General features: G+C 41.3%; 1 protein-coding gene across 4 annotated transcripts in view; it reads right to left on the minus strand.

Annotated features, from left to right (window-relative positions):
* MAD1L1 (mitotic arrest deficient 1 like 1) overlaps window positions 1-27,176 on the minus strand; it is an 860,690-nt gene that overhangs the window by 257,563 nt on the left and 575,951 nt on the right. For all 4 annotated transcript variants that reach the window (XM_020975224.2, XM_020975225.2, XM_020975228.2 and 1 more), the window contains one exon: window positions 15,806-16,013. In XM_020975224.2, coding sequence (XP_020830883.1) covers window positions 15,806-16,013 — 208 coding nt within the window. The remainder of the gene's footprint in view (window positions 1-15,805; window positions 16,014-27,176) is intronic.

The following is a 27,176-nucleotide window of genomic DNA, read 5'->3' on the forward strand; positions in this document are numbered from 1 at the left end:
GACTTCATGGAGCTCATGGTAGAACTCTACAGACCTGTATTTTTATAGAATAACAAGAAAACTCTCAAGATAGAATATTGCTATTCTGGTCTTTGGATCTGACCTGTGAAAACCAATTCATTTTGCCCAGAAGCATGAAGGAAATGGAGAGTTCCTAATTAGAAAGAACTAAAACTCTTCCTTCACTTATCAGAGAAGCCCTTTCCTTTGGAGTCTGAAATCCAACAAAGAAAAACTACAAACTGGGTTTTACAATGATGGAATGTGGGAAGGCAACTGGATTTTTATACACATCCAAAGGGGTAAAATGGGACAAGGCTTCTACCTGTGATGATTAGAGGCAGTGGTCCTTCGAGCTGTTTCTAAAGTGACAAGTACCTGGGACAGCCAATAAATGGCTTTACTTTTCTGCTCCATTCCTTGGCACCATACATTGGCAGTTACTACGTAAAAGCTTCACTTGGCCCTTCCATACTTGAAATTGCTGTGTCTAACCTAAAAAAGGCACAGATGATGAACCAGATGATCTAACAGGACAGATGTATTCTGAAAAGTGACAGTATATCTATGTCAATGAGACATTCATTTTAAAATGAAAAAATATATTAATGTAAAATTATTCTTAAATTAATGAATTTCTTCAGTGCGATGAAAAGGAAAGAGCCCTGGATTAGAAATCAGGCACCCAGGGCGCTAGTTTTGGTTGTGCCAATAACAAGGTATATGGCCCTCAGAAAATCACAATCTTTCTGTATTTCAATTCCCTTACCTTTTAAATGGAGAATTATACAGTGACTATAGTCTGGGATTCATGGGCAACCTGTGAACAGATTTTAGGAGTTCTGTGAACTTGGATGGGGAAAAAATACACATATACATTATATACATATATGTACATATATATATATATATATATATATATATATATATATATATATATATTCTTTATTTTACTAACCTCCAACTGAAATTTAGCATTTCCTTCAATTATTTAAACAGTTCTGAGAAGGGATCTATATAGGCTTTACCAGTGCAACAGGGGTCCATGACACAAAAAGATTAAGAATTCCTGACTTAGAGCAGGTGTCTCTGACATGCAGCCTGTAGGCTGTTACATATGGTCTACAGCACTCCTAGTGTAGCCCAAACCAGATTAAAACGTACTGGAGAAATATTTAAGAAAAATAAATGAAAATACAATAAAACAAAGACAATATCACATTTTTAATCTAAGTTAATATGCAGCCAGCAATGATCCTTAGGTATGAATTAGCGACCCCATTTCTAACTGAATCTGACACATTGATCTAAATGACTTCTAAAAGCCCTTCCTTCTCCAAGCTTCTAGGAGCTAAAGCGATTTTGGGCAGCTAGGCAGCACCGTAGTGCACAGAGTGCTGGGCCTGGTGTCTTCTAGATACTCATGTTCCTGAGTTCAAATTTGACCTCAGACACTTACTAACTCTGTGACCCTGGGCAGTCACTTCACCCTATTTGTCTCAGTTTTCTCATCTGTAAAATGAGCTGGAGAAAGAAATGGGAAACCACTCCAGTATATCTGCAAAGAAAACCTCAAATGGGGTCAAGGAGAGTCATAGACAATTGAAAATGACTGAACAACAACAAAAAAGCTGTTCAACCAATTTCACAGGGCAATTGTGAAAATTAGATGATTTAACATATTATAAAGCACTTTAAGAAGTACACAGAAATTTTGTTGCTTTGTTATTGAGTTATTTTTCTGCTGTGTCTGACTCCCTGTGACACCATTTGGGGTTTTCTTGGCAGAGAAATTAAAGTGGTTTGCCACTTCCTTCTCCAGCTGATTTTACAGATGAGATACTAAAGCAAACAGCGTTAAGTGACTTGCCCAGGGTCACACAGTTATTAAATGCCTGAAGGCACATTTGAACTCAGGAAGATGAATCCTCCTCAATCCAGGCTTGGCACTCTATTCACATGCCACCTGGCAAAAATTTATCTTGTATTACTCATCATTATTTGTTTGTTAAATTCAATAAACATTTACTAAGCAACTGTTATGTTTAAGGTGCTATGCTACACAATGGAGACATAGATATGCAAAAATGAATCTCTTCCATCAAAGAATTGGCAATATAATCCAGACGGCCATGATATTTAAATAAATAACTATGAGCAGGTCACCGTTTCTCTAGGTTTCAGTTTCCTCATCTGTAATTAAAAAAAAAGGGTTGAGGGAGTTTGGACCAGATTATTTCTAAAGTACCTTCAAGCTCCAAGTCAAATAATCCTCTGATCATAAAGAGAAATAAGTCTCAAGAGGGATAGGAGACTGAAAAATAAAATCTTGACAACAGAAGTAAGAATTATCTTTATAAAGAAGAAAAGAAGAGGCAAATAGAGAGATTGATGCGGCTGCAAAGGATGCTCTCAGATATACTTAATATGACAAAAGACACGTGCAAAAGATAAAAGTGAAGGTAAGAAGGGAAGAATACATACAAAAATACGGCACAGTTATTAAATTTAAGCCTGGAATGACTTGAAGCTGATGAAAAATTATGACATAAAATGGATTTTTAAAAGCTCTGTCTAGGTAAGAAAAAGAATAAGAAAGCCTTTATAAAGAGAACTGAGGAATGTCATGTGAGCTGCAGGCTAGAGAGTGGTATCATCCAGCTCAGTTTCACAGGTCCATCTTTGACTTTCACAAGAAGCCACAATTCAGAAAAGCAGCCAATGCTGCTCTCACTATGAGCATTGTAATTTAGAGAGTAGAACGGGGTAGAAATTTTTAGGAGAGATACTGAAAAAAGCCTTCACCAAATTCCTCCTCCGAAATTTTATTAGGGTGTAGAGAAAGGGCTTTCAAAGGCAACGTCAGTAGTGCATAAGATCTGGCAGGTCTTGGCCAAACTAGAAAGGATTCAAAAGTACATGCCTATGCTGTCTGATGTGAAGAGCCTCATCACCAGGATGGCTACAGGGATGACGATTTCAGCCCATGACAGTTCTTAATGAATGTCTAAACTTTTGAGCTGCATCTGAGGGAGGAGTACTCACAATGACAAAATTATAGATGTTTAAAGGACCAGAGTACCGAAAAATATGAAGGATTCCAGACAAAAGGGACCCTAATGGGTCAAAAATCAAGTAATTTGTGGATCAGCTGAAGGAACTGGGGATGTTTGACCTAGGGAAAGAGAAGGCTTAGGGTAAGGGGTCATGACAGTCATCTCCAAATAGATAAACAGTGACCACATGGAAAAACAAATTCTTCTGTGAAGCTCCAAAGCAGCAGTAGGGGAAAACTACCAGGAGAAAGATTTTGGTTCAATATGACAAAGACTTTCTTAAAAGTTTGTGCTATTTTAAAGTACAGGTACCTTAAAAGTACCTTTTGAGTTGGTAAGTTCCATGTCAAGAGGGGAGTTAAAGCAAAGTCCAGATGACCACTGAAGGGGATATCACATAGGGTAATCAGGCACTGAGCAAAGGGATTAGACTGGACCAGGGTAGAGAAACTGAGGCCTTGAGTCCACTTGTGTGGCCTTCTAGGTCCTTCAGTGTAGTCTTTTGACCGAGTCCGAGTTTTACAGAACAAATCCTTTTATTAAGGGGATTTGTATGTGAAGCTTGGATTCAGTCAAAGGGCCGCACTTTAGGACCTAGAGGGCCACATGTGGCTTCGAGGTCGCAGGTTCCCCACCCCTGGGCTAGATGATCTCATGGGTCTCTCTCTCAATCATGAGATTTTAAGGCAGATGATATATCAGAGAGAACGATCTACTTGGACACAGGAAACCTAGACTTGAATCTTGTTCCATCGTGAACTGGCTGATAAATACACAAAGTGCATGACTTTGGGCAAGTCATTTAACTTGACTGAGCCTCTGTTCCCTCAAACATAAAATGGGGGTAACAATAATTGCATTAGGGAAGGGAATAAGCATTTATATAGCACCTACTACATACCAAGCTTTGTGCTAAGTGCTTTACAAATATTACTCCATTTTATCCCTGCAACAAGCCTGAGAGACAGATGCAGCTATTTTCTCCATTTTACAGTTGAGGAAACTGAGGAAAATAGAGGTTAAGTAACTTGCCCAGGGTCATACAGCTAGTAAGTGTCTAAGCCCCATTTGAACTCAGGTCTTCCTGATTCCAGGTTCACCACTCTTATCCCCTGTACCACCTAGCTGCCTCATTACATATTTTATTGGGGTGTAAGGAAAGTCCTTTGTAAATCTCAAAGCCCTATGTGATAATTTTTGGACGTGACCAATGTGGAATTTTTATTTTCTTGATAATACTTACTTGTTGCAGGGTATAGATTTTCCTTTTCCTTTCTCTCCAAAAGGGATGGGGAAAGGGTGTTGGGAGAGTAATTGGAGACAGGGAAGGAAAGGAAGGGAGAGAAAGAAAAAGAAAGGGAGAAAGGAAAAAAGGAAGGAAAAGAAAGAAAAAAGTGAAGAAAAAGAGAAAGGAAGGAAGAAAATAAGGAGGGAGAGAGAAAGGAAAGATGGCCATTTAGTCATCTTTTTAAAAAATTCAGACAAGACAATAGAAGGAAATCCATAAAGAAGGACAGAGAAGCAGGATAGCTTGGGAAACTACAAGTTGAACGTACTGCATACTTAAAAAACAAGTTGTAAAACATACCTGCAATTTCATATAACATCCTCTACTACATATATGTGTGTTATAAATGTTACATAAATATTAGCGATGATGATGATGATGATGATGATGATGATGTGTGGCGTTAGTCAAGCCATTTTACTTTTGTGACCCTCAGTTGCTTCATCTATGAAATGGGTCTAATAATCACATTACTTACTTCATAGGGTTGTTATGAGAGAAGCAGTCAGAAATGTAAAAGTGCAAGTCATAATAATCATCATCATTCAATGGTTTCTACTCATTTCATATTAATACTGAACATGACTAAAAAGATAAGTAGGACCCTTCATGGACAATGCATTTTACAATGACCTGCCTTGGGATTTCCAGGAATAACTGGATCAGAAGAGCAGGGGCTACTTGTGCAAGCATCATCACCACTTCCCTACTCTGAGAAATCAGTGGAGTTTTCAGCAGAAATGAAATCTTCCTTGAATGTAAATGTTCAGAACAGTGAGGTATTATCACTGACATACAGCACTTTTTGGCTGCTGAAAGCTCGCTGGAAGCTTGCTGGACAGTAGGACACTGTGTCCAAGTAAGACAATTCAAAGAGAACAATTTCAGCCCTGCATTAATGCAGGTGAAAGGCCTCGTGCTTCAGTGTGTCAGCCTGGGCCTCGGACAGGCCACCTGTCATCCTGTAGACCCAGTCTGTGTCAGATCTGCATAGGAGTCACATTGTACAATGTCATCAATGTGTGGTTCCTCTTTAAACACGAACTTATCAAGTCCCCAAGCCTGTGCTTTGGAATATTTGGCCAGGCTCTCCATCGGTAGGCATGGTAATGTTTTATTGAACTCTACTAGTCCCTGCTCAGAATAGCACAGATGATTTTTTAAAAAGTAAAATGTCATGAATACACATTACTCATGGCTGGTCAGGGATCATTCATTCATTCTTTTAACAAGCATTTATAAGTCCTTTGCTAGGTCCTAAGCGCTGGCTTTAGACAAATATGAAACTTTGCCTGCCTCCAATGTGCTTACCTTGGGGGTGAGGAGAGGAGCACAACACACACACAGAGAAGTCCATAGGAGAACAGACACAGAGGAGAGACAAGGACAGTAACTTCAGAGAGTGCCAGTTTTTATATCAACTCCTAAAAGGCAGATGTGGCTCCTGAAAGCAGATAGGAAACCTAGAAAATGGACCTGGTTAAGCCCCAGCGCCTCATCCTTGTGGTGATGGATCCATTTTTTTCGTCTTCACTACAAGTTCTAGTCTGTGTGCTTCTTTGAGTCATCCTGTGTCAATGAAAGGTTAGCACGGATAAGGGAAATCCACAGATAACCCACATCTCTCTTTTTTGCCTGACCCTCAGTCAAGTCTTCTACCAGAACCTTAAAGAAAGTACACAATGAGTTCATTGACTTTTACTGTCTTCCATTACCTCAGAGGGCAGCATTATATGCAAGGAAGGAACTGTCCAGATTCGAAAGGAAGTGAAGGAGGAAAGAAATGTCCAGACAGTACACATCTGTGAGCTGCTGTCTTCATTCAGAGACCAGTGAACCAAGCTGTCTCCTTCTGACGCTATGGCTAGTCTCCACCCTGGGAAGACCTTACACAGAAGAAATCACAAGTCCTCATGACCACCCGCTCCCACAAAATATGAAAGATGCTCCCTTTCTGAGGCTACCACCTTCACTCTTATTGGGACACAGCAATGCTGTGGATTCTTTCCACCTCCCAATTACGTGGGCAAGGCACCGCTGATCTATGTCATTCTAACATGCTGCTGACATCTCAGCTATCCTCCAGCAAATGGATCCTCAGCCACTATGAGTGATACAGATTATAGACCATATGTAACTCTATAGAAAGTAAATGGATTCTTGGGGCTTAGCTGCTCACAAAGATCCAAGCTTTGATTTTCAGAAGGAACAATGCAATGACAACACATGGAGCTGAGATCTGAGGCTTTCCCCCTGACAAAGTGTTCCATTGCAAATGGCATGCTGGGTTGTTTTTTTTTTTAAGTGTCAAAGAATTTCTGTCTGCCCAAATTGGAGACTTCAGCACAAGCCTTTCTTCTCCTTCCTGTTGATGAATGAAAGAGCATTTTCAATTGTGTACAACTAGAGGCCTTATGGCACATCATTTCTAATCAAAGGCTACTCTGTGATGTAAACTGTTTGAACAGGCAGCTTAAATCATGGCTCAGTGGGAGAAGAGGAAGGACAGTGGGAGCACCTACTGCCTACCTACTTCTTCCGGACAGCCGAAGGGGCCCAGGGAGCAGGACCAGCAGGATCCAGGGCCAGAGTCCAAGGTAGCACTCAGGTGCTACACAACTGGATCCTCTGGGCACTGCTTCCAAGATCCAGCTCAAGTAGACAGGACTTAAGAGGGCACTGACCCTCAACATCCAGGTATGTATCTTTCAATTCAATGGAGAGTGTTTATCCTTGGTGCACAAAGGGCTAAGGCCCAGAAAAGGTTAAACCAGAGAAGCAAACTTCACCTTCCTTTCCCATCTGAGACACACCCCTGGGGATAACCCGTGATGGTACCGAGCCAGACAGTGTGACAAACTTGATCACCTCCACCTTGCCACTCTGACAAGATTAGATTACTTTAATATTAATGAATTGCCTAATTAAATGCCAATTAACAATCTCCATTGCTCAGCCCAACCACAGCAGGGTGGCTGTGGGGAGGAACCTGCTCAGAAGCAGCTTGGCTCAGTTCAACAATCCACGGAGGGGGAGGGAACAGAGAATTCAGATTTTCACAAGCCAAAAGAATTTTCCTTTGTGCAGAGCTGTTGACTTAATTTTTTTTTAAAAGGGAAAAGAAACATTACTAAACAATTGATTTCCTGATTAACCTTCAGAGTACAATTATAAGAAGGCCAGGCAACAAGGGAAAGCTCCACCCTTACCTGCCCCTCCCAAGCTCCCCTGTAAATTAACTGGCTGTGCAATGAGACTTTGAGAATAGAGACAGTCTGAAACTGACCTGCCATCTCTCATCACATTTGGCAAGATGGTCTGTCCAATTGGCAGACCTCTCAGCAGGCTGGCTGAAAAGGATGCTGTAGGTAGGGAAGAAAGACTTCTTTCGCCATTGGTGAGAGAGGTCTTGGGACTGGGGCAGGGAAGGCAGTTCTGATCCCCATTCCCACAGCCTGAACAAAAATAGCCACTCTCTCTCGGGAAATCCCTCAGCAAAGCAGAGGTGCTTTTTATCTTGGGCGATGATGGGTGTTTCGATGGAGGCTGGAGTGTCCTCTTCCACGTAGCCCACGACCAACCATCTATTTTTCCTTCCTATGATTTATGAAGGATCACTCTGTTACACAGGAAGGTGATGTCTTTCTGATGGAAAAATAAGGAACAAAGTATTGTAACATGTTCAAGTTCTAAAAATGGATTGATATGGAATACATCCTGGGTCTCGTGACTCCACATTCTGATTGATCTTTCTATTATCTCTCTGACTCTTAGTTCTCTAAGGTCACTGAAGGCATTCCTCCTCTGATCCCATCAATACTCCTTCTCTAAAGAAGGCCAAACTTCATGTTCTGTGATCCATGAAGGGTTAGAGAAAGTTGATGATAATTAAGATTAAAAGATCATGGGACTGAGGATGAGAAAGACCCTGAGAAGTAATAATAGCCCCAAAACTTCATTTCACAGGTGAAGAAGCTGAGATTGGAAGAGCTGAAGATGCCAAGAGAACTTAACTCTCAAGCTGTGTGTAGAGCAGGGCAACCTGGAAACGCCAGTTATTCTGCTTCCGCTAACAGGTGGCACTGGATGCGGCCAGGGCTCTGTTCTCATGACGAACCCCATTAACTGGCCTCTGGACATTACTACTCCAGAGAAAGGATCTGTATTTCTTCTGGCCCGACTTCCCAGGAATAAGGAGAAAGAGCTCTTGCCATCCACTAGGAAGCAGAGAGACAGATTGATAGTGACTCCACATGAAGAGGTCAGGCCATCCAGCCCCTCTCCTCCTCCTCCAGTCAGAAACAAACAAACAAAAACCATCATTCAGATTAAATGCTACTGCAGCAAATCCCCCAGAGAGAAGAAAACTGAACACTGGAAAAAAACAGGGAGGGGCATGTGCCAGGAAAGGAGAGAGGAAAACGGTAGGAGGTTTAAGAAAAGGGAGAACCAAAAACTTCAGTTGCAAATACAAGAGGGGGAAATAATTAAGTAGAGGTTGTGAAAGAAAGCAAAAAAAAAAAAAAGAGAGCACAGGGGGAAAGGAACAGGATGGCTAGAGAGGGCACTTGGTGTTTTAATACAAGCCTCCTTTGGCTTGCTCTCGTCTGTTCTCCTCTCCCTGCAAGATGCATGGACAAAAAGATTTAACATGCTCCCAGGGGTAGCTGCCTGACCTTGCTCTATGAGCCTCAGTGACAGAATCCAGACCTGAGTTGTCATGAGAAGAGGAAAAAGTAAGTCATAAAGATCTGGTTCTTTCTAATAACAGGCCCAGCAATAGTCTGTCCCATCAATACCATGCTGTCCATCTGCCATCTTCAGACTACAGAAGAGGGGGCAACCTGGTCACTGAGCAGGCTGCCAGAATGCTTCCTTTGATGGAGCCGCGTTACAGCTTTTAATAGAGATGATTATCACATAAATGAAGGAAAAGGACCACTGAACTCCATGGCAACTTGCCAGCACACACTGTAGCCGCCGGTGGTTCTGCTCAGAGAGATTTAAAGTCCAGCTTAACCTTGATTTTTAATAGAGTCACACTTAATGAGCTTTAGTGTCCACAATAATAATTTCCTTATTACCTCCCCAGTAGTCAGAGTCATGGTCAGAGGGAACGTGCTGGAGGCTGGATTGACAAAAGCCTTCTGTAATGGCCAACACATTATTATCAGCACCATCAACATCATTGTCCTTAAAGTCTTTCCTGCTTGGTGTAATTATTATCCTCAGAACCCACCATGGGATGACTGAAGCTCACATTAGGCAGCTGCAATAGAGGAACAATTTTGGGGCTAAAGGCCTCCCATACTCCGTAGCTTTGCTCGGGTGTCCCTGTGAGGCTAGAGCCATGCAAGTTCATGCATTAGATGTGCCAGAGGGGAAACTATCTGCTCCTTGATTTAATGTTGACCCTATCACAGTCACCATCTACTTGTTTCTTGAGAGACTCCTTTTTAACTAGAGTTGGTCAGGAGAGGTAGATCAATTAATCAACATACTTATTAAACATCTATGTGCAAGGCAATCTGCTGGGCACTCTGGTGGTTATAAAGTATAAGACAGAGGACTAAGCACTGGGATGGAAAGTTAGGGATCTGGTTGTGAGTCGCAGCTCTGCTGCTTGGAAGCTACGTGATCCTGCACAAATCATTTCTGTGCTTGGAACCATTGTTTGTTCATCTGGGTGATGGGTATAATCTCAGTATCTATCTCAGAGGGGATTTTGTGAATTTAGAAGTTTTAAATAAATGTCAGCTATTATTATTGTTATTACCATTCTGACCTCAAGGAGGTTATGGTCAATTTAGAAGGAGAAGGAAACACGCATACATATGAAAAGATAATTTATAGCAGATAGCCCAGAAGGGACCTCAAAAATTATTTCGGCCAGTCTTCTCCTTCACGCACGAATCCCATTCACAACATAAGTAACATGAGGCTATGCAGACACGGCTGCAAATATTTTCAGTGAGGAGGAATTCCTTACCTCACAAGACAACCTAATTTTACTTCTGGGTAGCTCTAATTGCTCTTTCTACATTGAACCAAAAGCTTCCTCTCACTAACTTCTACTCACTGGGTTGCCTTCTGGAGCCACAAAGAATGTATCTGTTCTTTCTTCTACGTGGCAGCTTTCCATATGTTTGAAGTCAGAAATGATGCCCCCCACAACGCTTCTTCTCTAGGATAAAAACAATCTCATCCTACCCCACCCCTACCTGTTACCACCTATACAGGTTTTTCAACTGCCAAGTATATGAAACACTTTCAATAATGTATTGGCTAATCAGAGAAGGCTTCAAGGAGAAAGTGACACTTGAACCAGAACTTCAAGAATGGGTGGGACTTAGGAAAAGAGGACAAGAAAGATAAATGCCAGTTCAACACCATCTCTCACAGCTATCCTCTTAACTCTGCTCACATAACCACCACTTAACATTTGGATTACAGTTATAACAGTATCTCTAAAAACAATAAATGTTCATTTTTATTATGAGCTTACCATGTAAATTCTTTTTTCCCCATTATGTACAGTTTGCTTTTTTAATAGCTTAAATTAAACACGGTATTTTGTAATTTCAACATTGCTCTGATAGTCTGTTCCCTTTTCAACTCCCGCCAGCCATCTTCTTTTTACTTAAAAAAAAAAAAGATTCATGCCTGTTCTTTCCTTTTTTTAGTGTCATTATCACTACCCCCTAAAGAAAAGCAAAAGCCCTACACTGTAATGAACATAATCATGAAAAACAATCTGCACATTGGCCATGGCTGAATGTGAAAGCCTCGTTCTGTGCCTATAGTTCATCACCATCAGAGAGTAGGAGGCATGATTAGTCATCAGCTTTCCGGTAAATTTGTCATGGCATTGATGACAGTTCTGATATCTTTCAAAGCTGTTTTTCTTTACACTGCTGTAGTCACCGTATACATTGCTCTCTTGGCTCTCCACACTTCACTCTGAATCCGTTTGTACAAATTCTTCCAAGTTTCATTGAATCTGTTCCTTCCGTCATTTCTTATGGCACACGAATACTCCCTTACATTCACATACCATAATTTCTTGAGCCTTTCCCCGACCGACGGGAACCCACTGTGTCTGCAATTCTTGGCTACAATAAACAATAAATTTGTACATGTGGATCTTCTCCCTCCTTTGCTGATCTTTTTGAAGCGCAAGCTTGGCAGTGGTATTGATGGGGCAAAGAGTATGCACAACATATGGACTTTTTGTGGATGGTACCAAATTGCTTTCCAGCTCTACCAACAGTGCAGGACTGTGCTTATTTTCATAAAAGCTTTCAAAGCCATTTTCTTTGGGAATCTCAGAGCTTTAAAAGTTCATATTTCTCTTATTATTAGTGATTTGGAACTTTTTCATATTATTGTTGATAGTTTGCTTTTCTTCTTTTGAAAACATCTTGTTCATCTCTTCTGATCATTTAGCTTTTGGAGAATGGCTATCCTCCTGAGGTATTTGTATCAGTTCCCTATCTATCTTAGCTATCAGAACTCTTGTTGAACAGAGGAATGTGCTACATGGATTCCTTCCCCCTCCCCCCATTAATTGCTTCCTTTATATTTAAGCTACATTGATTTTATTTGTGCAGACTTTTCAACTTTTCGCAATAAAAACTATCCATTTTATTTTTTGTCAGTCTTCTCTATCTCATGTTTGATCAAGAACACGTTCTTGACGGTTGCAAAAGGCATCTCCTTCTTTGCTCCAGGAATTAATTTGTGGCATGTTCTTTTACATGTAGGCCTTGTATTGGTGTGAGTGTTGGCCTAAGTCTAATTTCTGTCAGAATGGTTCCAAGTTTTTTGTTCAAGAATGAGTCCTGTTTTCAGTAACTGGAAGCCCGAGGCTCATCAAGCACTATGCTTTATTTGCTTGTGGGTCTTTTGAACCTAATCTGTTCCAGTGATCAGCTTTTATATTTTTTAACCAGTACCAAATAGTTTTAATAATTATTGCTTTATAGTATATTTTGAAATCTTGTTCTGCTAAGCTGGCTCTCTTCCTCCTCCTCCTCCTCCTCCTTTTTTGACACAAGATCTTCCCATTTCATCCAGGCTAGCGGTATAATGACTACTCATGGGCCCCAGATCACTGCTGGTTGGCATGGGAGCTTTAACTAACACTATTTTTGATCAAAAACGTCCTTACACAGCCTGGCGGCCATCTGCTTTTAGGGGCTCACCATACTGTACTGGACTTAGTATAGACAACCAATTGGCTTAGCACATTGTTGCTCAAGCTTAAGGCAATTAAGCTTCAGCCTCCCCAGCAGTTGGGAATTACCAGCATATGGCACTTAATGGGGCCACCTTTCTTCCCACTTTTTTTCCTCCATTATTTCACTTTAGAGTCTTGACCTATCATTGATTCTAGATGAATTTTATCATCATTTTTTTTTTGTTCAGTAAAGCAAGCTTTCGGTAATTTATTGGTATAGCACTGAATTCATTAATTAACTTAAACAATATTGTCATTTTTATTATACTGGCACAGCCCAACCATAAGCAATGAATATCTCTCCAATTACTTAGGTTTATCTGTATTTCAGTAAAGAGTGTTTTATGGTTATTTTCATATTATCTTTTGGATGTGTCTTGGCAGTTGGACTCCCAAATATTTTATATATTCTGTAGTTAATTTCAATGTTGGGTTTTTTTTCCTAACTCTTCCTGCTAGGTTTTGTTAGTAATACATAGAAAGGCTAATGATGGTTTTTTGGGTTTATATCATATTCAGCTACCTTACTGAAGGTACTGTTTCAATTAATTTTACTTGACTCTCTAGGGTTCTCTAAATAAACCATTATTCATCTGTAAAAAGTAATAATTTTGTTTTTTTTAGCACATCCTTACTCTATTTCTTTTTCTTATTTCATTATTATGAAAAGCACCTCTAGAACCAAACAGTAGTGATGATCATTGGCATTCATGCTTTACCCTGATCTTGTCATAAAAGCATCTCACATTTATTCATTATAGAAAATGTTAGCCATGGTTTTCAATATATATTATTTGCTATACTAATAAAGAATCATCCATTTATTACTATGTTTGTTACTATTAAAAAAAATCAACCAATTAACAAGTTTTTACTATGTGTCAGGTACTGTACTTAGAAATCAATGTTGTAATTTGTCAAAAGTTTCTTCTGCATCTATTGATGCAATCATATGAGTTTTATTGTTTTTGTTACTGATGTAATCTCTTCTAGAGTCATGAAGTCTCCCTTCTTTCTGAGTTCAAATCTGGCCTCAGACACTGAGTAGCTGTGTGAACCTGAGCAAGTCACTTCACCCTGTCTGCCTCAGTTTCCTCATCTGTAAAATGAGCTGGAGAAGAAATGGCAAACCACCCCAGTATCTTTGCCAAGAAAACCCCAAAAAGGGTCATGAAGAGTGAGACACGACTGAAACAAGTAAACAACAATAACAACCTTTACCCTCTACAGTCTAGATTCCAACTACTTTCCAGTGTTATTTCTTACTACCACCTTTCATAAACCATGTTCTAATCAAACTGGGTTACTAGCTATTCCTTAACTGCTGTTTGCCTCAGTTTCCTCAACTGTAAAATGAGGGTAATAATAACACCTACATCCCAGGGTTGTATTGAGAGTCAAATGAGATAATAATTGTAAAGTGCTTAGCATATAGTAGGTGCTATAGAAATGCATATTCTTTTTCTTTCCCTTCCCCCAAGGAAAAAGGATGAAACATATCACCCATGTCTTGACAGAGTAGTGATAGACTCAAAATGAAGAATGAGATGCACATTTGTTGGACATGGCCAAGGTGAAAACTTTCTTTGCTTGAATGAGTATCTGTTAAAAGGGTCTCCCTGTTCTTTTCCTTTTTTCTAATAAAATGGGATGGGTGGAAGGGAGAAAAAAAAATACTTGCTAATTAAAAATTTAACTAACAAAAAACTAAAAGGAGGAAGAATTCAGCTTACCATACGGAAGAACTTTTTAACAATTAAAGCTGGTAATACCACAGGCTGTCTCACAAAAGACATGAGCCTTCAGTTGCTTTACATGTCCAAGTTGAGGCTATCATGAACACTGCACAGGGGATCCCTACATTAAGAGGAAGCTTGGACTAGAATGAGATGATCTCTAAAGTCTCTTCCAGTTCTTTCGACTCTATTCATCTCTAGCATTCACCACCAAATTCACATATACGTTGTGAGGATTAAATGAGTTAAACAGATGTGAAATTACTTTGTAAAGCATAATGTTCCACACAAGCAAAAAGCATTATTGTGGCGGGGGGAGGGGAGAGGAGGAGAATCACACCTACAATTCTCCAAAGAAACCTTCTTGTCTTCCATATGTCTCCTCTTACAATGGGGAAGATAGGGCAGAGCAAGGAAAGGAAATGACTAGAAAGAAAATGCCACCAAAAGCTCTGAAGAAAAATCTTTCTTCTCATTTACGAACACCATTGATGTTTCTTTGGAGCTCTTCTCTCTGATCAGGAGGGCCTCTTCTTGGGCACCCCCAGGCTACAGCTGGGGGTCAGTCAGAGGCAATGCCAGAACCAGGAGCAAGTAGTGTCCCAAAGTGCCCTCCACCAAAGGCGTTGGCTGTGCATGTTGGCATAGGGACAGTTTGATTCCCGGAGCCCTTTCCTTCCTTCCTGTTGATTGATTTGTTTTTCTCTGCAGCTGCAGAGTGGATGTTCTCAGGGCAGAACCTGCAATTGTAAAAATCTCCCGGGTTTGGGGGTGTGTGAATCAACTCTAGCTGGCCACCTCTCTGCGTGTGAGGTGACAAGTCACACGTTCCAGAGACTGTTGCCTTGATTTACAGAATTGAAGAGTGTGCATAAGAGGCATTGACCTCTCCGTTACTGTATTAAAAAGGTAACTCTTTCTTTCCCTCTCTTGTTACTGAATCATCAACATATTCAACTGCAAGGCACTCTCCTAGATTCTGTAAAATGTTCTTGGTCAAATGAAATATGTACTCTATTTTCATGGAGCATTGGATTTAGTCATGATTAATGGGGCACATATAAACTGATAAATGATATTAATTTGTTTTAAGGGGGACTGAAAAGATTTCAGGCACTTGTTTCTCCACTGATTGCCTGAGTTATTCCTTATCTGCTGGACCTTGATGTCTAAACCTGGTTGCTCAACCCCATAAGGAAAACATCACCTTTTTCAGACTGTTGTTAACACTACATGGTCAATCACAACTCCCTCTAGGCCAGTATGTGTTCCGTTACGATTTAGGAAAAAGTCCATTTACAATCAGGTTTCATTACAGTCTTCTTCACCTTGGACCCCAGCCCTTTCAAGGCTGCTAGCGATAATACTCCTGAGCCAGCATCCTTGGGATCTTGTCACCTTCTCCTTCCCCACTCCTCTCTTAGATCAAAGGCCAAATGGTTTTGGTGCCATAGCATCAGCAGAGAGATGCTACTGAGGGATATACCTGAAATCTCCTGTGAAGGCTGCAGGCATCCAGCCACTTCCGATTTGTTGGTAATGGAGCCCCCTCCTTCTAGGACCCGGACCAGCTCCTGGAGTTGCTGGCACTCCTCCTGCAGCTGCTGCTGCTCCATCTTGAGGCGTTCCTTAGCAAGGCTGGTCGGGTTCATACTCAAGTGGAGCACTTTTGTTTTGCTCTGGTCATAGTGACCCTGGAAGAGGAACAGAGAGATCCTAGGTGTCACCAGTGGCAACTTATGTAACTGCAGCTTAAAGTTATACAATACAAAAAGAATCAATAGATCCCAAACAAGCATATCCAGCCTAAATTCATTAATCAGCTCCACAAAAACATAACTAGTTGGAACACTGTTAAAAGAGGTAATGTTTTACAGTTATTGTGTTATAAGTGGGGAGGCCTTTCTTGGAAAGAGGTTGAGTGGTTAACAAGAATTTGGAAGAGGCAGGAGAAGGGAGGAGAAATGGAGGAAGGATGCCTTGAGTGGAAGCCAGCACAGTTGGGAGAGCTGGGTAAAACTGTCGGTACTAGAACAAACCAGAACCCGAACCTGAACCAAAACCAAACCGGAAATTTAAGAACCAAGAAAGGTTTACTGAGTTTGCCAGCAAGGGAGTCCCACCCACAGGGACAGAGACTCAGGTTTCAATTTAGGCAGGAGGTGAGTTGGGTATGGGGGCCTTTGGGACTAGACAGAGCCTGTGGCTGGGGGCTTTCAGTGTAGGAACAGGGCAGAGGATGTGGTATCCCTTTATTGGACGGAGCTTGTTGCTGGGGCCTAGCAAGAGACAAAGCTCTTCTTCAGAGTAGTGATCTCTTGTAACCCTGCCCTAACAGATAGGACTATCCTTGCTGTTTTAGCAGAAAGGAAGGTTGCAGACAGAATGGGAGTTGCAATAAAAACAGGCTCGGGGCAAGATGGAGGAGCTATAGACAAAATGCAGTTGCTCAAGTTTTCTCGGCTACCTGCAGGAGCCCCATGGGGCAGAAATTCAATGTGATCAGAAGCATAGGTTGGTGGTGGTACGGGAAAAGGAAACTTTAGGTGATCAAAGGGCATGGCAAGTAGAGCACAGAAGAATGACGAATTGGACAGAATGGCTAGAGTGGTCTTAGGCCATGACACTCCATAAGGAGTCAGGATATGGAGCTAAGCTTTGTAAAACAGGAGGGAGAAACCAATGTGCTGGTTACAGCATCAAATTAGAGTTTTGTAACAATTTGGTTGTAAAGTTTTAATGGTACCAGCACAAAAAGATCTTGACCAGGATACCTTTATTTGGGCTATGCTATTATTTCATTTGTCTAGACAAATTAAGAGAATCGTCATTAGAAACATGTTCTTCTGTATAAATCAACTGCCAAGATAACTGAAGCTTTGAAGTACTAAAACTTTTTTATATTAATTATTTTGATGAAAATCTTTCTTAAAGGTATTACACACTTCGTCCTAGAGAGTAGGAAGAGGAAGAACAGGTACAAAAAGTAAACACAAGAAGTATAAAATCACTGGATTTGGGGACTATTTAATGTTGGGGATAATCCTGAGAGTCTCTGGAGCACACTTTATTACAGCAGAAGACAAGAGAAATTCAGAACCAGGTAAGACCCCAGGGCTGTAAGTCACTCTCGTAAAACCATTTCTCTCCCTTCCAATATGTACCAGCTGAGAAATAACCAAGCTTGTTAAACTGAAACTTTAATTTGATCCACAGTTGTGAGTCAGTATGGCTCTTGGGCATCCCCTCACATTGAGTAATGGTTATAGCGTTGGTGACTACCATTTTCCCTGAAAATCTTACCTCATGCTTGACTTCTTAGCTATATTCTGCATGATCATAAAATCAAAGAATTAGACCTGGAAGGAATCTCAGAAGTTGTCTAGACAATACTGAGAGTTGGTATTGTGGATAACTGAGGCTCCTTTCTTTTCTCAGCCTACTTAAATACGAACCATCTTGTTAAAGATTCAATCTAAATGTCTCTTCTTCCATGAATCCTATCCAGGATACCTGTAGCATATAGTGATCTCACCATCCTATTAATTTCTAGAGTACTATTTTTCTGTATTATTCACTTACTACATAATTGCCTTTTCCTTTCCTACTCCTACTACCTTCACTTACTGAGCCCTCCTTTTCTCCAGCCTTTCGAGCACTGATTTCACTTTCACTCATTCCTTCCCTACCCCCACTGACCTTGGGAGGAGAGCTGAAATACTCCTTGCTCTCCATTGCCACTTCCAGTCTCTCCCTCTAACACCATCACTAAGTAAACTCTGTTCCTTTCAAATTCACACAATTCACATTGATTGCACAATCAAAATTCTGGTGCCTGTTGTCCACTGACCTCCAGAACCCTCTGCTCCTTTCCTCAGTGAGTTCAGGGTCTGGTTCGTAGTCTTTCTCTGTTCTCTAATTCCTTCCTTCATAGTAAGGGACTTCAACCTATATCTTGATATGCTTTGCAAACACCCCAACCTCCTAGTTCTTCAGCTTATTAGTTTTCTATTACCTCCTCAACCGCACTTCACCTACATACAGAGATGGTCATACCCTTAATACTGTCATATATCACCCACTGTACACCTCTTCCACGTTCATGAATTCCTTTATCTGATCACGATATTTTGTCATTGCATCCCTCCCTCTTCTAAACCCTGAATCTGGTTTCCATCCTCATCATCCCTCCCGACCCAGCCTTATCCTTCTACCCTTCAGTTCTTCCCCAGGCCATCACCCCCGCTCTGGCTACACTCTCCTCCCTTCGACATCTTGAAACCTTGGAGAACCAGCTGAACTCAACATTGTCTTCTTCTCTCAAGTCCCTTGCCCTCTCATCCTGAAGATCTTGCCCTGCAAAGCCTCAGCTCTGGATGACTCCACCATCTACTACCTCAGTGCCTATTCAGATGGTTCAGAATAAACCTGGAAAAAGTCATGAAAAACTGTGTTGACTGGGTCTGCTAAAAATGGATGTTACTTAATCTCAATCGGGCCTTTACTGTGCCAATTACACCTCCATAATTGACTCACTAACCCACTCAACACAGCAGCATTTCCAGGCCTTTTCATCCCTTTTCAAACCTCCCATGGTTTCCTCAACCTCAACCCCCTTTCAGCTGAGAACTTTGTCTTATATTTCACTGAAAAAACTGAGAACATTCACTAAGAGCTCCTCTCCTTCTCTCTTCCTCATTTCATATCACTAAGATATCTTCTGTCATCCTTCATTCCTGTTTCACTTGAAGAGGTAGCCCTTTCTCTTGCCAAGGCAAACCCTTGCAGATGCACAAGTTTCCTTATTCCATTCTATCTTCTCCAGCAAAACTGCCCCCTCTATCACTCTTCCTTTCTCACTTGTTTTCAATCTTTCTTTGTCTACTGGCTGCTTCCCTGATGTCTACAAATATGTCCATCTTTTCCCCATCCTCAAAAACCCTCATCTGATCTATCCATCCCTTCTAGCTAGCATCCTATATATGTTCTCTCTGTGTGTCTCTTCTCTCGTGTCTCTGTCTCTCTGTTTTTTCAAGCTAAACTCTTTCAGAAGGCTGTGTATAACTGATATCTACTTCCTATCCCCTTATTCCCCTCTTAACTCTCTGCAGTCTGGCTGCTGATCTCATCAATCAACTGAAACTGCTCTCTCCAAAGTTATCAATGATCTCATAATTGCCAAATCTAATGGCATTTTCTCAAAACTTATCCTTCACTTCTCTGCAGCCATTGATATTGGTGATCAACCTCTTCTCCTTGATATTCTCTTCTGTCTGGGTTTTTGTAACATTGTTTTCCTCCTCCTTGTCTAACCATTCCTTCTTAGACTCCTTTGCTGGATCTTCATCCAGGTCACTCCCACTAACCATTGCCCAGTGCTCAGTCTTGGGCCTTCATCAATTCTCCTTTTATAACTATTTCATTTGGTGATCTCATTAGTTCCCACAGATTCAACTCTCATCTCTATGCTGATAATTTTCAGTTTATTTGTCAAGTCCTAGTCTTTTTTTCCCAACCTCCAGTCTAGCCTGGACAACTGTCCACTGGACATCTTGAACTTGATGTCTCATAGATGTCAAACTCAAAAAGTCCAAAACTCAACTCATTATCCTTTCCCCTAAATGTTCACCATTACCTAATTTCCCTAATATAGTAGAGGGTACCACCATCTTCCCAGTCACTCAGGTTTGCAACCCACATGTCATCTGTGACTCTTCCCTCTCTGTTATTTCCCATATCCAATCAATTACCAAGTCCTGTCCTTTCTAACTTTTTAATATTGCTTATATAGGTCCATTTCTCTCTTCTGACACTGCTACCATGCTGGTGCAGGTCTTCATTGCCTCTTACCTGGACCACTGAAATAGCCTGCTGGTAAATCTTGCCTGCCTCAATTTTCTCTCTACTCTAGTCTATCCTCCACTCAGCTGCCGAAGTTAACTTCCTAAAGTTCAAATCTGACCATGTCCCCCTGGCCCCTACCCAATTCAATAAAATTCAGTGCCTCCCTATCACTTCCAGCATCAAATACAAAATCTCCTGTTTATTGTTTGAAGCCCTTCATGATCTGATCCCTTCCTATCTTTCCAATCTTCTTACAATTTACGCCCTCCCACATACTCTATAATCCAGCAACACTGCCCTCCTTGCTATTCCTCACACACTCCATCTTCTGACTCTGGGTATTTTCACTGATAATCTCACTGAGTTGAAACACTCACTTTCTCTCTTCATCTGTATCACCGGCTTCCCTGGCTTCCTTCAGGTCTTGGCTAAAGAAGCCATCTGTAAGAAGCCTTTTCCAATCCCTCTGAAACCTCTAGATGATCCTGAATGTATCTTATTTGTATACAGTGGTCTGCATGTTGTCTCCATTGTTAGACTGTAACATCCTTAAGAACAGGGACTGGTTTTTGCCTTTCTTTGTATCCCCAGTACTTAGCACAGTACTTGGCTGTGGTGTTTAATAATGCTAGTTAACTGCCTGCCTGCTTGCCTGCCTGTAACAATTCTTATACCACCTTATTAAGTTGTACTTTATGTGCTGTACTGTTAGTAAACTTTTTATGTAAGAGCTATCTCCCTCTACTAGAGCATAAGCTCCTTGTGAATATTAACTACAAATTAAATTTGTTGTTGTTGTTTCCCCCTTCACAGGGTCTTTTACATCATAGTGGTTCAATAAAAATTTGTTGATTGAGTAATATTGACTGTCCGAAGTTAGTCCTTTGGAAAATGGAGCATTACCATAATAGTCTCTGCTTGAAAAAAACACCTGTAAATAAAGTCAGATGAGTCCCTAAGCCTCAGGTGGTAAGCAGTGAAATGCTAGTGAATGAGTTCTAAATTGCTCAGCACTTTATGATAAATTCATGTGCAGTCCAACCTTTCAGAGATGTAGGCCATGTGGCAGAATTAATTTATTCCTACAGGCTTTAGGAGGCCAGAATGACACCAGTCACGGGGGTCATTGGTGAACTAGATTGGATACTTCCCTGAAGCACAAATTCAGACGGAAGATTTTTCTCCAGGAGGCATTTTGTACACAGAACACACAATCGGGCTGGCAAATCCCAATGTGCCCGATTATTATTGCCCTCAAAGAGAGAGAACACCCCCCTTGTCATGGTACTACGTTTGCTCACAGGCCTCTTGTTCAGCTCCTATGACCTGTGCACAGACCTTGGAATGGGCCAGTTCCCCAGACATAAGTAACTTCCTTCAAAAACAGGAGCTCAAGGATGGCATTAGTCATGGGGCTGTCAACAGGTTAAGGAGGACACAAATTTACTCTGTGTATAGACATATCTGTAGAATTATGACTACCAAACTCTAAAGCCTGGATCCCTTCTCAAACAGTTGCTATAAAAAAAGATGCTCTGGGACACGAATAACCGTCTAGACATTTTAGAGAGAGCCTGGATCTAACCAAATGCTAGGCTATATTGAATTTTGTTCATGCTCAATAAAAATGATATGAACTTATAAGCAACTTAGGCTGTTTAGAAAGCTGAAAATCCTGGCATGCTAAATGGACCGATGAAACATGGTGGGCAGAGGAAGGGGCTGCTATTTTTTTTTTATCATATTCTAGTTTTGTTATTAACATAGTTTATGAAAATGCTCAGATGTGACCCACTATAGACTTTGACTATCCAATGTATTATCAAACTAAACTTTCCCAGAGCCCTAAAGCCAAATCACCCACTACAACACAATTGTCCTCTGAGCCAGTATACAGACAACAATTTATATTTCTTCCATTCAATTCAATCAATAAGCATTTACTACATACATCAGGTATTATATTAAACACCGGCAATACAAATATAAAACTGAGACAGTCCCTGCCTTCAAGGAGCTAACATTTCACTTAGGGCAGAGGGAGGGGGAGCTAACAAGGTGTTAACAGGTAACCACATATAAGTGTGTATAAAATAAATACACAGTGATTCAAGCAGCTTACAATCTAGCAGGAGGAAGGACAAATTCATGATGCTATGACGTGTAATATGGTAAGCACACAGGAAAGGTTCAAACAGAGAGAAGGTCAAGGAAGAGACCACTGGTAGCTGGGGCAGATCAGGGAAGATTTCAGAATGAGCCTTGAATGAAGGGAAGGATTGCAACACACACAGATTGGGGGAGATAATTCCAGAGGGAGCACTATACACACAGGCCCGAAGGCAGGCCAAGATCAAAGGGCATCAAGCTATCTAGTCTGGCTGTAATACGGAGGGCATGAAGGGGAGCAGTGTGTAAGAAGTCTGAGAAAGTTGGATTCAAAGTGTGAAGGATTTTGGACAATACAAATAAAAAGCCTCTTTTGTTTGGCAACCAGCGAGCAGGTGAATAATAATAAAAATAATGACAGCCAAGAGGAACATCTTATCCTCCCCCCAAACCCAGGTAGCTGGGGCTGAGATTAATCCCAAGTTCCAGATGGAGGAGATGAGGCCAGAGAAGGTGACCTCCCCAAGGTCACACAGCCAGTTAGTGCCACATGTGGGACTAGAACAAAGCCCTTCTTATTTGACTCAGAGCTCTTTCTATCAGAAAATGCAGCCTCCTACTTTGTCTCAGGCTGTAAATATGAAGGCAGAATCTGTCTGCATCATTGGAGACTAAAACCGTGTGTGTGTGTGTGTGTGTGTGTGTGTGTGTGTGTGTGTGTGTGTGTGTGTGTGTGTGTCTGAGTACACAACCACTGACATTACTGGCATGTAATGTTGCCAACATGCTGGCTAGACAGCAACAAGCCTGCTGGCCACAGCTCCTTGGCCCCCTTGTTCTGCTCTACTGGGGCCAGCTCCGTGAACACGGCCCGAGGTGATCAGATTGATACCAGCCAAGAAGGCCTGTGAGACATTCAAGGAAATTGGTGACAGCATTTTCAAAACTTCTCCACTAGATGTTTACTTTTAAGCTCCCAAAGGCAGAGGAAAAGCCAGACTTCTGTATGTATCCTTTTTCCAGCCTTGCCTTCCCCCCCTCCCCCCCCCCCCGCCCGGCCTTTTTTTTTCACCTTCCCTTTCTCTCAACAATTCTTCAAAGAGAAAAAAAGAAAAAGGTAAAGGTTAAAGGCCTTGTGACTATTTCGTGCCCTCTAGTGGTGCTCAGATTAACTTTTTTAATCACTGTAGTGAGTTACAGGAAAACCTTTCAAAAACATTTCAGAAGTAGAGCTCCAGATATTCAATAAATGCAACAACTACAATATTCCCTTCCATCCATTTGTCTGGAGCAGTCAGGAGAAATGATCCTGGGACAATAGGCAGAATTTAATATGCTTATGTACGTGCTCTTTCATTTTTTATTCTTTTCTATCTCTTATTCTGTTTCTCAAAGAGCACTGAGTGGTACTCAATACTTAATGTTAATCAATACTGGGTTCCTGCCCCAGCTCTGGCTCTCTGCAGCTGTGCACCAGGCACATTGATCTGAACTTCTCTGAGCCTTAGTGTCCTCTACTGTAAAATGTGGGGATGAGAACAGAGAGAATGTTGGAAGGGACCTTTTAGCTCTAACACTCTAAGATCTTATGATTTTTCTTTCTCCTTTTTTTAGAAGCTAGTTCATTTCCCAGTTATGACTACTGTCCACATACATTTCTTTTCTGGAAAAAAAAAAGAATTAGACTGTAGAAATGACAAATGTTCTTTGGATCACCTTTCAGGGTGCTTAATCCAAGCAACTCCCAGTCCTCTCACTGCAAAGCTGAATGATACAATAGTAGAAAGAGCATAGCCCTACTGCCTTTGGCACCAGAATCAAAGCTAAAATTGACTCTCATCAACAAAAACTAAAAATGCATCTTATAAATGAAGAACCTGAGGCCCAGAAAAGTGAAGTGAGCTTGAGAAACACAACTAGCTTCTGTGTGTTTCAGTTCTACATAGCAGCTATGTGACCTGGGCTTAATACACTGATTCTATATTCTGCTTCAGAACTGGAATAGAGAAAAGTGAAGCACGAAGAAGACAGGGGGTCTTTGTAAGGCATCCCCATTGCAGCCTAAGGTACTAGATTTCAATGCCTCCTAATTATATTTAACAACACTCTAATCAGACAGCCCCTTGTCCAACCTGCCTAAAATTCAACCTACTATCCTGGTGACATTTACTTTATGATTTCAAACTGCTGGGAATCGGGGTTCCCATACAGAGAGAGCAGAAGTAGAACTGAGCATTTGTTCTCACTCTAAGGACAAATGAGCACTGTTAGAGATTAGAGACACTTTCCTCCTTCTAGATCAATTTGATCTGCAAACATTATTTTGCTCATTCCCATTTTCTTTTCTAATTCACGCCACTTGGAAAAAAAACAAAACAAACAAAAACCATTGGGCCCTGTTAGAAAACTATGCTCTTCTGACTTTTTTCTGTGTTCTCTCTTCTAAAGCACATCCTTTCCATTGCTTGCTTTTAAATACAAGGTTGGAAGTGTTGTGTGGGGATTCACTTGCATCTTTGTGGGTTTGCTAGAAACCTCTGAAAAAATTCAATGTGATAAAGAGACATCATATTACTCTAGTCAAATCTACCTGGTTTTAAATACCTGGGGGGGAAAAACCCATTTAACTCTAGAAATCCTTACTCATCTCTGCTATTAGGTGGCATAAAGGAAATAATGACTTAATGTTCAGTGTTTTGAGAAAGACTGGCTTAGTTTTTAAGTATCATGTTTTGAAATAATAAATGTTTAGGTAAGTGGCACAGGGGATAGAGCACTGGCCCTGGAGTCAGGAGGACTTGAGCTCAAATCTGGCCTCAGATACTTGACACTTACTAGCTGTGTGACCCTGGGTAAGTCCCTTAACCCCACTGTCTAGCCAAACAAACAAAAAGAATAAGAAATAATAAATGTTTAAACATGACCCTGAATTGGGACTTGAAAAAGATAACCACTAGGCAGCCAGTGGCTAGCCCAGGATCTACCTCGGTTCCTAGGACACAGTGTCCTGGAGCTCAGTTCCACAGGAAGAGACAGCACCAGATTATTTCACAGATCCCTTACAGCTCTGACATTAAACAAGGTTACTTGGCACTCTTCCTGCAGGAAAGGCTGTAGTGACACTTTCAGCCCATGAGAGGGCGCACTGAAAAGTGCCAACATGTTTTCCTTTTCCTTCCTGAGTAGGACAAAGTATCACCCCTCTTTTCTTTAAGCCAGGAGCTAGTTTGTTCTCTCTGGGCCTCCTCAGCCGTACAATTTTGGTCCCCTGTCATTCGCACAGCCTTTCTTCTGATCCAGATTGCCAGCCTTCAGGCCCTATCGATTCCATGAGAACCCTTTTCCCATCCTAGATCGACCTGACTCTGCTGCCAACACCCACCAAGCCTATGAAATACTATCTCGCTGCCACAGGGCCTCTTGGGGCGGAGGACAGGGGCAAGCAAGGAGGCCGCCCTCATCCCCTAACACCGGGCTAACCAATAGGACTGTGGGGGAATGCTAATGGGGAACAGGGCATGATGACTTACCTAGCGATTTAAACCCTATCAAAAACTATGTCAAATTGCTATGGCATCAAAGCTCAAGTATAAGCACTATCAGTACTAAGAGGGCAGCTAGGTGGTGCAGCAGACAGAGCACCAGGCCTGAAGGCAGGAACACCTGAGTTTAAATGTGGCCTCAGACACTTACTAGCTGTGAGACCCTGGGCAAGTCACTTCACCCTGTTTACCTCAGTTTCTTCATCTGTAAAATGAGTTAGAGAAGAAAATGGCACACCATTTCTGAATCTCTGCCAAGAAAACCCCAAATGGGGTCACGAAGAGTAGGACACAACTGAAATGACTGAACAACAGATCAATACTGAGAGGTTTTATTACTTCTTTAGTGTGACTGATCCTAATATTTAAATCCCATCCATGCTTCAATAGATTTTCTTTGTGAGTAGCAATGGCTGGGGAAAAAAAAATTCATGACAACGATTCGAACCTCTCCCTACTTGGCTCATGTGGTCCTGAGATACCAGCTGTATACTTTCCTGAAGGTCCACATCTAAACCCTTTCCATCTTGGTATGATCTGGCATAGTTTATACACCGCTAGCATAGTCTTCAAACACTCAGGATCACCTCCAGGCCAAAATGAGACACTGCAGGAGTCTTGGAACAGATGATAAGCACTTATCAGTTTCAAGAAAACTTAGAAGTCATCTAGTCCAGGGATCCCCAACTCAAATTTCATGTGTGTTTTAAACCTATAGCACTAGTAATATCAATTGGATTATGTGTTTGCTTGAACAAAAGGACTATTAGGGATAGGGTCCTGGGACTGAGATAACCAATTTGTTCAACATTCAAACCAGTTGCAAGAATATATATACATATATATGTATATATATTCCTGCAATTATACACACACACACACACACACACACACACACACACACACACACACACACATACATATTCTAACATACCTAGATAGGTAGGGAACCAATTTCTGCTTAGTCATTTCTAGTGAAGAAATGATTTTGCAAGATAGTTCCATCCCATCAGCGGACAGTTGTGTGAATAAGCTCCCCCTTCTATTTAGTTAAAATCTGCCTCACTGCAACTTTCACCTGTCAGTCCTACGTGTGCCTATGAAGGAGAAAAGGGCTGATGAAGAACGGTTTCTCTTTTCAAAATGGGGCAAGAGTCAATGGGTGATACCCATTGGTCAAATCACATGGCCAATGGCTATTCCTGGCACAAATAGCAGACTTCTCTTGGGGAATCAAGGTTCAAGCTCATACTAGTTCAGGCTACAGTAGCACTTTGGACCCAGGGTTTATCCCCCAACGTGGTTCTAGAGGAAGGCATAAACTTGGGTCCCTACGGTATCTGAAAGAACAACATCAACAAA

This window comes from Phascolarctos cinereus, unplaced genomic scaffold, assembly GCF_003287225.1.
Source record: "Phascolarctos cinereus isolate Bilbo 61053 unplaced genomic scaffold, phaCin_HiC Scaffold_4;HRSCAF=312, whole genome shotgun sequence".
In the NCBI taxonomy this organism is placed as follows: Eukaryota; Metazoa; Chordata; class Mammalia; order Diprotodontia; family Phascolarctidae; genus Phascolarctos; species Phascolarctos cinereus.